At 38.8% G+C, this 13,562-nt stretch overlaps 2 protein-coding genes across 2 annotated transcripts; one reads left to right on the top strand and one right to left on the bottom strand.

Moving 5' to 3' along the window:
- Nucleotides 1-1,293: 1,293 nt before the first annotated feature.
- On the top strand, nt 1,294-9,915 carry LOC143457277 (uncharacterized). Its single transcript, XM_076955230.1, has 19 exons — nt 1,294-1,646; nt 1,740-1,807; nt 1,929-2,138; nt 2,234-2,413; nt 2,613-2,828; nt 2,994-3,158; nt 4,093-4,167; nt 4,265-4,390; nt 5,395-5,559; nt 5,709-7,080; nt 7,176-7,318; nt 7,471-7,590; nt 7,694-7,816; nt 7,907-8,083; nt 8,264-8,401; nt 8,481-8,681; nt 8,794-8,934; nt 9,084-9,260; nt 9,425-9,915. Exons 1-19 carry the CDS (start codon nt 1,420-1,422, stop codon nt 9,613-9,615), a joined length of 4,215 nt encoding a protein of 1,404 aa, XP_076811345.1. The 5' UTR covers nt 1,294-1,419; the 3' UTR covers nt 9,616-9,915.
- A 68-nt stretch (nt 9,916-9,983) lies between these two features.
- Nucleotides 9,984-12,971, bottom strand: LOC143457293 (conserved oligomeric Golgi complex subunit 8-like). The gene has a single exon (XM_076955231.1). It carries the CDS (start codon nt 12,697-12,699, stop codon nt 10,816-10,818), a length of 1,884 nt encoding a protein of 627 aa, XP_076811346.1. The 5' UTR covers nt 12,700-12,971; the 3' UTR covers nt 9,984-10,815.
- Nucleotides 12,972-13,562: the final 591 nt, after the last annotated feature.

Here is a 13,562-nt window from a genome sequence, read left to right as displayed (position 1 = left end):
ATTTGCGATGCGATCCGGGAAAAGTTTTCGTTTTGAAATATATTTGTAGGAACAAAAATCTTCTTGTCACTCGGACTAATTCAAAAGAGCTTGGTAGATGTGAAAGACCAACTGGCATTCTTATAGCTCTGTGACGTCACAGACGTTATGTTAAATAAGAAATGCACATGAGCAGCAATGCAAGTGTGCAAAGTTAGTTTAAACTTTAGCCAGTGTAATCGTGGCTTAAAAATTCGTTGCAATGGTGTATAAGTTATAAGTATTATGTATAATTCTAAAAGTTGTCATAACGTTTGTAAATTGTACATATCAATAATGTCCCTCGCATTTATTTAATCGTGTTTTATTTTATGGTTTATGTGTCATGTAAAAAATTTATGATGAGCCCAAATAACCCAAGTCACTTCTGCATTAATCACCTATGGTTGGCCGAAAGTGTCTCGAATAACAATTCGCAATTTCGAACGCGTAGGCAAAATTTAATTATGATAAGTACGTAAACTGCGTTCGTGAGAAGAAAGTAGTTATTGGACCTGATCAGAAGAGTCAAAACAACATGTAGCTAAATTGCATATTCGCAAGTAGGATTTTAAATTACTGTAATTACATAAAACTTCAATGGGTGGCGGGTTGAAAAGAATTTTCATCAACGCGCACATAAAATCTTTCTACGTAAGCAACTTTACGTACGTCGTACGTGTAAAGAACCGCAAAATTTGACCTCTTTGACGTACCATAGCCTATTTAATATTGGGCGAGTAGGCCCAATTGATTTGCGTCCGCATTTGCAAAAAGAGAAGTGATACCGACGTAACGATGGCTGGATGGTAGTCGTATATATAGTTACGCAAAGTGTTTGTTTGCCACAGTCTGCTTCGCGCTACAAAAAAGGACTGTTCGTAAAGTTAGCTGACGAGAGATTGGCAAATAAATTCCAAAGTTTATTAAAATCTTAAAAGACGGAAATACAAGGCACTTGGCAAACAGAAGCTAATTTTTAAACTAAAAGAAACCAGGATAAGGTCATATATGAGTAGAACATACCACGCGCATTGTAACTTTAATGGCGTAGGCTATACGATTTCTGCAGTCTCTTTTTCTTGATAATATCATTATATCATATTAAGCTAAAATACGGATTAATTCTTTAAAAAGCAGAATTTCTACATACGGCAAAGCCTAACCGTTAGAATATTTGGAACAATGATTCGAGCTCAATTAAGTCATTTATTTGTGGCAAATCCAATAAGTTGCCCGTGGCATTCAAAAAGCGCTAAAGTCTCATTCAAGAGACTGCAGTCTGGATTAAGCTAGAATCTACGGACACAGCCTGGTCTAAGCTAGAATTTTATTTAAAAATAACTGCATAAAAGTACTACGTTTGATTATTCACAGATTTACAGGCTATTTGCAGCAAATATGAAGTTTCGTAAGCATTGTTCAGGTCCACTGAATGCTCTTCTTATCGTTTTGTTTTTATTTTTCCTAATGGCAAACGCCCAAAATGAATCTGGATTTCGGAGACGCCGGGTTTACAGCAGCAACGTAGTTACTCAAAACCGTAAAAATGTCATGAGAAATTTACTCTCGCGCCACAGGGTTACCCATACTGCTGGTATTCGAGTTAGCACCGAACGATTATACGGGTTTGTAAAAACTTTATTATACTCGACTCATTCATACTTCACTATATACCTAAAGTTTGTATGACGTAAACACCACCTGACTTTTTTTTGAAGGCCTAACATTTGTGGAGCAAGATGCTGTCCAGGATGGACAACGTCTAAAGGAGGATTTTGCACTACAGGTATATACGTGAACTCATTTCTGTCCGAATTTACGCAAGTGTTATGTATTCGCAGAAAGCGTAATATACTTTTATTTTGAAATAATCACATTTTTGCAAATCAAATTTTTTTTCCGTTCAGCTATTTGCAAACCAAGCTGTCAGAATGGTGGAACTTGTCTAAAACCAAACAAGTGCAAGTGCCCTTTACCGTACCGAGGTAGAACATGCGAAAGCAGAAAGTACAAGTCTGTTAGAACAATGATGAGGAAACGCATGAATAAAAACCGACCATCGCAACGAGCCACGGTTCTCGATACTTTTAAAGGGAGGAACAATTCGCCGACAACGGGTAAGCAACAACAGATCGTAACTTTTATGATAATCTTTGCGTTAAATTTTTGCCAAATGCTTAAAATGGAAACGTTTCGTTCTTATGTTTGTAAGGTTTTCAGCCAACGAATGCACTCAGGGTAAATTCACCGTCTTGTTCGGATATTACATGCCTAAATGGAGGCGAATGTGTAGGAGCATCATGTATGTGTCCATCTGGCTTTGCTGGAGGACGCTGTCAGTATCGAAACGTCCCCAGAGTTATTTCTGCTTCGACGCTGGAACGCTCTTTGAGTAAGGCGAAGCGCCAAGGTTTTAGTGATGTATAAGAAAAGTCATAAGTACAGTATATGAATTGTAAACGAAACACCGACTCACAGTTACTAACTTTTGGAATTTTATCATGAGCCATGACATGGCAACTGATAAGATCTCGGCAATGCATCGTTGTTTGTATATTCTATATTCAAATTCTATCTCACATTCATTTTAGAAATATGCAAAGCGTTGTGTGTAAATGGCAAATGTCAGCCATTTCGAGGCAACCATGCAAGATGTATTTGCGATCAGGGATACCAGGGAACTTTTTGTAAAACAAAGATTTCCTCCTCATCGCCAGCGCGGATCAGAACGTCTTCTCCGCGGCGTCCGATTCCAACATTTCGGCCTTCTTTGAGAAGCCGGCGAAGAAAAATTAGACGAAGACGCAGTAAACAAATTTCCACACTTGTTTTTGTATTATTTTTCTTGCTTCATCGTGTCCAAAATTTTGACAAGATTGTCACAGCGGCCGTCGGTATCTTAATTTCCTGTTTAGTTAAGTTTTGCGTTTCATGTAAAAACTACATACGTAAGATTTTTAATTTTTCAACAGAATTTCCTTCAGACTCGCCATACTCTAATTTCGGGAAATGTTACCGACGATACGGCAATGGCACATGCTCGCTGGCATATGTAAGACCTTTACCAGCTCATATCTGTTGCCGTGATATTGGCCAGGCTTGGGGTGAAAATTGTACTCCCTGTGTCATTATTAAAGGTAAGTGTGCATGTTTCGGATTCTTCCTGTCAGCGATAAAATCAAATGTGGGGGGCATTCGAACAAATGTCTTCTGGAATACCAGGCATTTTATTGTTCGATAAAGTGAAGAAAAAGCGTTTTGTATTTCCATTAACATTTTTTGGCACAAAGAGTTGTTACCTTTGGATTAGTTACGTATAAAGCGTATCGGTTATATCAGCTTATATCGATTACATGCATACATATGTATCTATCTACGAAGGATACTGCATGGTTATACGCTGATAATAAGAACACTAATTTGAGGTGAAACCAATATCATTCCGGCACGCGGCGCTTTGCCCAAAAATAGAAGCTATTGAAAGGGTGATTGATGTTTATTGCGTATTGCCTGCAAGGTTCCGGTTTCCCGGTCACCTGAATTTGTTCGCCAAAGCTAACCAAATTTCCCATGGCTTTGATCGCGTAGCGCGTGTCCCTTCATTACCTCACGATAGTTTTCACAGATTCGTATCCTTTCATCTGACGAAATTCTTAACCATTATGACGTAAACGGAAGTTGTTCAAGCGTGCCCACGTCGTGTTCAGAACAACAGTCGTTTTACTTTGTTCGCCGTTACTGCTTCAGCGCTAAACAGGCCCTCTTAGGGGTAAACTAAACTGTTTGCCTTTCCGCCACTACAAGTCGAACTACAACTTGGAATACTACGTTGGCTGAAAAGGCCGTTGCAATGTGAAAAAATTATGAACTTTCAACGCCATTTTATCTGACCTTTCAAATGTCATTCTGGCTTTCATTAAGCTTGTTAAAAAAGATTTCTATAAAAACGCAATTTGTTGAACTTTGTCCGAATGATAAAGGTTAACTATTTTCTTCCAATTGCTTGTAAACTGTTTATCTGAACGTATTTGGAAGTGTTTCTAAGCCTAAAATATTTAAATCTTTTTTCAGCCAAAGTATCAAGGAAAATAGCCACGACCGTTCGCTGTGGAAAAGGATATAACTTAGTACGCGGGAAATGCAGGGGTAGGTTCCACAGGTTCCGGTTTAATTCCAATTGCTTTATAGCTTTTTTTCTCTGATCTCTGCTCCTATTTCCATCTAATCCGTTTTGAATGCACAGACGTAAATGAATGCCAAAGCGGAAAAGAAAAATGCAAAGACGGTAAATGTGTCAACATCCGTGGATCTTATTGGTGTAAATGCTATCCTGGCTATCATCTGGGCCCAACTCGCAAGAGCTGCTTACGTAAATTATTTGCTTTTTATAAATGTACAAGTTGGCGTCGTCGTCTTGAAACGATCTTTTACAAACACGGAAAAATAACTCCACCCTACCGAGCTGATGACGCCCATTTAATGTTTTGTCCGTTAATCCTGTGTAAACCAGTTGCAGATGTTAAGAACGATTCGCCATATCAGATAATGGAGCCTTTGAAGTAAAGAAAACGTATTGATATCGAACCACTTTTAACCCCCCACACACGTTCTCTAACTGTGGCTGTTTGTATAGAACGCCCTCGAGTAAATTTTCTCACATTATGGCCGGGCAAGTAGCCAATGCTTTTATTTAATTGCAGCTGCGGAAAGACGTACTCCCCCATATGTTCGAAGCAGCACTGTTAGTATATTACTTATTACTCCGCAGACTTTTTCCAAAAGCCTTTCCGGATCACTCGTGGGATTCAAATTCCTAGAAGGCAGCACTTACGTCGAAGGTGGTGACGTAATTGCACGTAAGCGCCGTAAACAAGTCGTTATCATGACTAACTCATTACGTAAATACAACTCACTTGTGGTTGTGTTACTTCGGCAAACATAAATTGAACGCAATAACTTCCTTTGTTGGAGGAGTAAACAAGGTCTCATAACTATGTCATTGTTTTTCTAAAGATAAAATTTTTCGATTATCGTAAAATCTCCTACCAGTGGAACACTTCAAACAGATAAGATCAAGTAATTTTAATTATGCTTTGCAAGCAAACACGTTCAAGTAAAAGGGCATCAGTTACGAGGGCCTACCACCAAACACCCCACGAAAGTTCGTGCGACGTTGATAGCGCCACAAAATACAATGCAAACAAATCAAACATTTATACCAGTATAGAGGAAAATTAATCAAAAAACGGCGATGCACACAATTTACCACTAGCTAATTGTTTAAAATATATTTTTTAAACCAAACTTACTAAAACAAAATAACTTAAAAGCTGGAAGCATTGCAAATTTTTGACAAAACTTTTTCTTTTGAAGCTAAAGCAGTGAAGCAAACTCATTTAAATCGATGTTGCATCGCTATCAATAAAAGTGGAAAATGCACAGCACCTATCACGGTACGTGGAACTAAATCGACATGTTGCTGTTCATTGGGAGTCGCATGGGGCGTAAATGATGAACTGTGTCCGCTAGATGGAACAGGTAATTCAATGTACCATACCTCAACTGAAAAATGAAAATGCGCTGCATAAACATACTTCAAAACATGGAATATCTCGAATCAATATCGAAATGTTTGATGGCAAGTTATATTTTCTGCTTGTAAGCAATATGCAACTTTACTGTGGCAGATGACCGACGACTTTTGTGTCCATATGGGTCGGGATACTCCAAAGTCCCATCCAGTTCTGAAGGAATGATGAGGATGGTACATCACATACAGTCAAATGTCAAGTTACACTCGAATCAACGACCTTCCACAACTGCTGTTGCAGAAACAACGAGCTCTGCAAGGACTTTCATAATTTATAACACAACGCGCTCGACCAACATGAAGCACACCACATCCACATTTACAATCGGATACATGGAAACTCAACCATTTATTTCAAAAAGAGAAGAAATTGCAGAAACACAAAGAAGTGAAGCAACCACAGAAGCGTATTCAAGCAGCTCAGAATCAAAGAGATCTTTCACTGATCAAAGTACAGTGCCTTTGCATTCTGAAACCGATCTTTCAATTGTAACTGAACCACCGAATAAAATATCTACAACGAAGTACTTCACCACAACTGTAAAAGATCTCGGAACTGATACTGTTGAAGTTACTGGCGTTAAAGAAAGAGTTGGAAAGCAGCAAAAAGCAACCCTCGAATCTGACGACCAAAACCATGGAGAGCCAATAACCAAATATGCCAAAGTCAGCACCATAACGGTAAAAACCGATGCACCCGAAACGACAACTTTGGAGAAAACAGAAAGTGGGCACTCCATAACGAGTAGTCGTTACTTTACTCCTCTTGCTATTGTCACCGCGCCTCATAGTAGCAGCCAACAGATTGTTGAAGAGCAAACCAAACATGATGCGTTAATCGAGCTAAAAAATATACAAGAAAACAGCACTTCATCACAGTTTGTTTCGAATAGTCCAGAGGTTGTAACGGGCAGAATAATTTCGCCTAACACAGCGAAGCTGCTTGGACATGTGAACGACACTGACGACACTCAGCTGAAATTCAACCGACAGCTGATGAAAACTACGAGTACTGCGTTTGCGTCGGTTGATCCGACCACTTTGCAATTAACAACTACGACAAAACCACCGACAACCCCTATTGTGGTCACAAGCGAGTCTCCACCTGCGACACAACCAAGCTTAGAAAGGTCAACGCTGTTATTAACAGAAGCAACCGCAAAGAAGATATCAATGACGTCATACGCAGTCACAGAAAGGCCAACTGAACTAAGCCCACCGAAAACAACTTCCATTGCTAAATACCTATTTCACAGAATTGCGTCAACGTTTACCCCCACCGAAGGACAGTCGACAACTCGTCGTGAACACTTACCAACAAAGGGTCATGCGGGCCAAGTTGCGACAACAGTGTCGTCTTTCACGACCACTTCGCCGTCGAGCGCAAACGTCTTTTTGAAAATTCTAAACATGGCTGTACCGCGAACGTCCAATGAGAAGAAGGGTTTAGATCATGATAAATTGCTCAAGTAAGTTGAGTATTTCTAAAATTCTTTTGAATCGATTCTCTATGATCTGCTAGGCATATCATACTTCCTGTGTTAAACATCAACATTGCTTGCAGATCAGGTAATGACAATGAAGTTCGCGACGCTTGCCACCCTTCGCGTTGTCTGAACAACGGCACATGTGTGCTTTCTTCAATTGCACGAAAGGGCTTCTTTTGTAGCTGTCCATCGGGATTCCGTGGTTCTCTTTGCCAATTCAGTGAGTTGTTGTGGGTTAATCTAAATTATTGATATAATTAAAATTTATAGAGAACTGATAAAAGCGTCTTCTTCTTTTTACCATTATTTAACGTTATAAGGCTACATAACGTTGCAATTAAGGTAGCTGATGATATGTGTCTTATTTTACAGCTTACCTGTTGCATATGTGCATTTTCCAGCCATGTCTTCATGGAGGAACATGCAAAGATCATGCCAATGGTTTCCGGTGTGCATGCCAGGAGGGATATCGTGGAAAAAGATGTCATCGTGGTTTGTGAAATATGTCTAACTTTTTGATAAGCCAATTAACAGCATTTTCCAAACTTGTATCTTTTAAAATTAAAATATTTAATGTTTTTGTGTCATTTTACAGATGTGGATGAATGCAACGATTTAGCTAACTGTGTCGGGGGATCGTGCATAAATGTTCCCGGATCATTCTACTGTGCCTGCCCTACAGGATACTTACGCTCTCCCGACAGATCAGCTTGCGCTGGTGAGTTAGACCAAGCAATGGTGGCGCCAACAATAAAAACATTGAAGCTAAACGTCATTCGTCATTTATTTGGGTTAAACAACGTTTTAGATGTTGATGAATGCGAGAGGAGTCCGTGTCCGAGAGGCATGCGGTGCCAAAACTCCCCCGGAAGCTATCATTGCGAATGTGAGGGGCTACAGGAGCAATTCGATCCCGTAACGCAAAGATGTCTATCACCAAATCTTCCTACTACGACTATTACTTCAGTGCTACTGGAGCCAATTGGTTAGGTTTTTTAAGCCGCGCATGCACGATAGTGCTTTATATATACTCCAACATAGACTCAGTAAAACTCTTCACGCTATATAGCTAAGACTTAAACAATCCATCTGCTGTATGCATGTCAGGTTTAGGTAACCTCATTTTGTCAGATTGGGCACATTGTGATATATTGAATCTCTGTAGGTGAAGAAAGAAGTACGTGTTACACCGATCACCAAACCTGTGGTCACGTGCTGGTTGCGAACGTTACAGAGCAGGAATGTTGCTGTACGATGGGTCGCGCTTGGGGAAAATGTAACTCTTGTCCATTTGTCGGAACACGTAAGTCGTTATCATCTTTCAAAACTATTTTCTGCTAACAAGTTCCAAAATAACATTTGTCTGCTTTTTTTACGTTTAGCTGGATATCAGCAGTTGTGTCCTAAGGGCCACGGGCTGATTGTAAAAGAAGATTCGCCAGAAATTCTCGATATAGACGAATGCTCACTATTTGATCAAAGAATGATATGTCCAAATGGAAAATGCGAAAATTCATACGGCGCCTTTCAGTGCATTTGTAATAGAGGGTTTTACTACAATCGACAAGCTCATGGTTGTGAAGGTGTAAATTTCAGAATTAGCCTACTTCTATTAATTTTTAGTTAATAAAAACCAAGCAGTATACTGTACAATAACACACAACCAAAACGCTCAATGTTTCACAAAATAATCAGATTTCGACGAGTGCATGCATGGAGACAAATGCGTTGGGGGTACTTGTTCAAACACAATCGGAGCCTTCAGGTGCCAATGCCCATCGGGAAGCGTCTTAAGATATGGACGCGCAAAGGCAGTATGCGTTCCAATACCTACAGGTGATGCAGATACAGCTTTGACAGATTGATTTAGCTGTACCTATCAGTGCACCGTACTTTGCAAGAGTCTTTTGCTTTGATATACAATAGAATAGACGCTTACCATCACTTTACGCTTCAGTACGCTTACCGGCACACGTTTGTTGCAGAGAGGTCGCAGGGAAGGAGGTGGTTCGAAAATGGCCGATCTTCGACGAGGAGACAGCGGGTGGATCAATGCTCTCGGGGAAGTTGTCAGCATGGTATCTGCGTCTCAACGAAAACTGGAAATGTCTGCAGATGCAGGAGAGGTTACAAGTTTGACCCAAGTACGAGGACATGTGTTGGTAAGTGAATGCAGTAACCCCAAGCCCGTTTCGAGTAAGAGAAGCCACGCAAAGTCAACTTGGGTATAGCAAGCGTATTTTTGAGAGACAATTATTTAACCATTTAATCACATATGAGGATAGATTATGTTACAACTTTGAATATTGTAAATATTCTTTATCAGATATCAACGAGTGCGTGGAACAGAACCGGTTGTATTTTCTCTGCATTCGCGGGCGGTGCATAAACACTGACGGCTCTTTTCTGTGCAAATGTAACCCAGGATATAAACTCACGCGAAATGCCCAAGGCGTGGGACTCTGTCTTCGAGATGTCATTACTGACAACGATTACTTAAACGACAGGCCGATTTGAAACGCTGAAGGGATGGTAAAGGCTACAATGAGAGTGAACGATTACGACCTGTGGTGCAGATTATATTGCAGGTACATCGAATGATCTCTGTTGCACCTTTAAATGTTGGTTTTCTTGCATAACTCTTTTTAAAGAGCATATATGTTGTCCTTTTTCCATTATTTTATCGTTTTGTGTTTACACGATTATTTGCAAGCGCCCTGCAATCTTTTTTTTAAATTACCCACTCTCTTTCATTTTGTTGCCAACCGTGAAGTTCGGACACTGTAACAGAGCAATAAATCAAAGCAGCAAACTGCAGCAACATCTTTTCTTGGATAAAGAAATACTACATAAAACTTGAGTATTGGCAACAGTAATATGAAAAATGTACCTGACAAAATTTACAACATATTGAAATTTATCCGTCATACAAACACAACGTAATGCTTAGAAAGCTGTATCACACAAGAATATAGTTAATTATGCGCACCTTAGTTAATTGATAGCAATAGACAACCAGAAAATAGGTTGATGTTGGATGCACAAACACCAATGATATGGGATAGAGCTAATATGCAATTTGCCAGGTTCTTGGTTAGCTCAGACGTGTTGTACTTATAACGACACTAAATACTTTTTAATGATAACACTCAACTCCAAAGCAAAGGTACTAATGCCATTAAATTTACTTAAATAGGTTTAATGAGTTAACATGTTCTCCCATTAAAATGCCAGAATAGTTTTCAACGCTAATTAAAATTATATTCTTGCCACTTAGATTTCTTTAATACAAGCATCAATACATATTACATCACAAAAGGATGGAACGGAAAGTACTAAATACAAAATAAATATCAGAAATCACCAAACACATAAAATCTTCTGACCTATGTATGTAGTGGTGTTTAAGCCTAGTCCATGGCATGCAACAGTTTAAGTGCATAAATAAACAAAAAATTAACAACTTACAAGTTTTGAAAACGCAAACGTATGTTGAGCTAACCCTTAATGAATTGCAATAAATTGCATAACACGAAGTCAAAATAAATTCACAGAATAACAATGAAAAAGAAGTCCATATTTTAATTCAAGCGTGAATATCACCACATACAGTAACATGTGCTTTAAGCAAAACAATGTAACACCAGTCCTTCTTTCTGGATGAAGTGTATTTTTGCCTTTAAACGGTTATAAACTTGTAATAACAATAAATGAACATCATTCATCAGTTTGTTTTGCCTCTATAGGCACATTTTGTACAGTACATTTTTCACCGTTTGTGTTTTCACTTGATGGCTGAACTTCTGAATCATCCAGCGCATCAGAAGACCCGGAATGCAATGGCTTGTCATCAGACTGCACGACCTTGGACACAACTGATTCACTTTCAACCAAATCTGCATCGGCTGGAGCTTCCTCGGTGACTTTTTGTGGAAGGCATGGCTCCAAAATGGACAGGACCTCATGCATATTAACAAAATTGTCTTTCATTTGCTGAGCTGACAAGTTCACTGACCCATATGAATCCGTAATTACTTGATGGGACAGTAAGCACTGTATGCAAGCTTGGACATGCGGAAGCATATCATCTGTAAAGGCATTACAAAAGCGTAGAAAAGCATTTTTTTCAGATGAACTAAAGGCAGGTTCTTCAGCAAAGTAATACGCCACAATTACTTTTGCTGCACTCTTTACAGATTCTGATACAACTTGAGCTAAATCCACTACCATAGAAAGGGGGCAGCACATCCTCAATTGATTAAGGGCAGCCAACATTCCATTAAGATAAACAGCCAGTGGGGGAAAGTCAACAAGGCCTATTGGTGGCTGGGGCAAAGTATCGCCAGATCCACCCGCACTGACAGCTCCGATTGACGACATTTGATTATACGCAACTGATGTTGCAAGCAAAGAATAAGACATCATATCATCTTGAAATTCATATGTTGTTTGTTCAATGATCTTGGAAAACGACTGGACAGCAGTTTTTTGAAAAATAGGAATTAAAAGACACCGAAAATCGGCGCCAACCCGACTAAAAGATTGGCCAAAATACATGCACTGACCCAATACAGAATCCAATCTATTTCCAACGCCAATCTCTAAAGCTTCTTTGATCACTTTCACAAATGAATTAATACGATATGTAAGCCAGCAATGAAATATTGAAGCATCATATGGCTTGCTGTCAATAGATTTATTTATGCCATCATTGTAAAGAATGTTGGAATCATCTGAAAATATTGCTCTGTATTGTGTAACAATGTCAAAAAGATGAACTCGACAAACTTCTATTGTCCTGGTTATTTTGTCGTAAGCATCACTTTCATTGTCTCCACTTGTTATGCTACCCAGCACACTTTCAAGCCATGAATTGCGAGCTTGCAGAAATCTAAGGCGAAGTTCTGATTCTGTGAAACATTCAAGTCGCCGTAAAAAGCCGACAATTTTTAAACAAGCAGGTAATTGGATGGATGACCTGAGTTGAGTCAGAAGCTGTTCAAGCATCAGCTGGGCTGATTGTTGCACATCTTTTATCACGCTTGACATTATTGGAATTTCTGCTATAAATTGCTTTTTGTCAAGTCGCTTGACATAAAACATAAGTTCAAGAGCATCTTCGTAATACTGATTACGAACACATGTGTCCATTAACTGCGGTATTTCCAATATCTCAAGTATTTCTGTATGCCTGGTAAGAGTCAGTGAGTTGGCTCGACGCACTGCACCAATATCATTTGCTTCTTTTGTGAAACTTTGGCCATGTTCTGACAGAAGAGGAAGTTTTTCAAGCATATTCTGCAGTCTCTCTTCAATCACACTAAAATCTTGGAAAATATCCTTGGAACATTCTGCCGTTCTTATAAATGTTTTATAATTATGGAAGGCAAGTTCTTGAGTGAGATCTAAAATACGAGCTTTTTCGTTTCCTAGCCTTGATGGTTCAAGGTTCAGCTTGTTAATACCAAATGAGGACAAATTTGACAAATACAATGCAAATTCTGGGTTTCTTCGTTCACTTTCGCTGAATTTTTCCTTGAATATAGAAGAGAGCACACTCTCGTCGTCAATATCAATAGCTGGTGTCTCACTACTCGCCATATTTGTGCATTTGTTTAAAGTTGCTGTAATTGCAAATTAAAAAGTTGTTATTAACTCATATAGCTGTAGTAAAATTAGGCTTTTTCGGCAGGCGGGGTTTATGGTATCGACATCGGACACCTTTCGGTTTATACAATTTTTTTCAACTTGTTTACTGTATATTTTGTTTAGTGGCCGTACTAACATTATTCATTTTTAGGCTATCATTTAGTTACATTATTCTTGCACGTTTGAAGCCTTTGGGCTTTGCTGTCTTTATACAATACTTTATCCTGTTACCTAACTGACACGTCGTGGCATACTAGGCTATGAACTGCAAATTAAAAGCTACAATAATGAGTCTTAGCTTGGGGAAAGTCCCTAATTTATAGAATTAAAATTCAGTAGAGTAAGTTTAATGAACAGCACTTTGTTTTTTTTGTTGTTTTACAGAAAGATTCCAGTGTTCTTTACTTTGTACTTACAGTCATGACCAATTTGTAATAATTCGAGTTGCAGTTTCAAATGATTTCTTGCAAATCAGAGTTACTTGAAAGAAATAAAGTTTGGGTATGCCCAATGACTTAGGCTATAATGCTATCGACGGTGTGATAATGGAAATAATTTGTTATGTCAGGTGGTAACTCTTTTTAACTGGTGCAGTTGTACTAATTACTTATTATTTTTTAACAAAATAAAGTGTTTGGAAATTTTGTGTAGAAGTAAAATTTGCATGAACTCAATTCCTATGGAATCAAGTTTGAGACAGTCTGGAGGGCAAATCCCGACTCCATTCGTACTCCCAAATCCCAACCATCAGCAGTCAAGCATTGTACAAATTTGCAACTGATTTTTGCTAACTATTGTTATTTTCCAAAATCGGT

This window comes from Clavelina lepadiformis, chromosome 1 (genome assembly GCF_947623445.1).
Source record: "Clavelina lepadiformis chromosome 1, kaClaLepa1.1, whole genome shotgun sequence".
Taxonomy (NCBI): domain Eukaryota; kingdom Metazoa; phylum Chordata; class Ascidiacea; order Aplousobranchia; family Clavelinidae; genus Clavelina; species Clavelina lepadiformis.
This window is presented reverse-complemented; position numbering and strand designations above follow the sequence as displayed.

Coding starts and splice junctions, on each gene's coding strand:
- LOC143457277 (XM_076955230.1), top strand. CDS start 1,420: ATGAAGTTTCGTAAGCATTGTTCAGGTCCACTGAATGCTCTTCTTATC. Junction 2,139..2,233: donor GAACAATTCGCCGACAACGG/GTAAGCAACAAC, acceptor TATGTTTGTAAG/GTTTTCAGCCAACGAATGCA. Junction 7,591..7,693: donor TGGAAAAAGATGTCATCGTG/GTTTGTGAAATA, acceptor GTCATTTTACAG/ATGTGGATGAATGCAACGAT.
- LOC143457293 (XM_076955231.1), bottom strand. CDS start 12,699: ATGGCGAGTAGTGAGACACCAGCTATTGATATTGACGACGAGAGTGTG.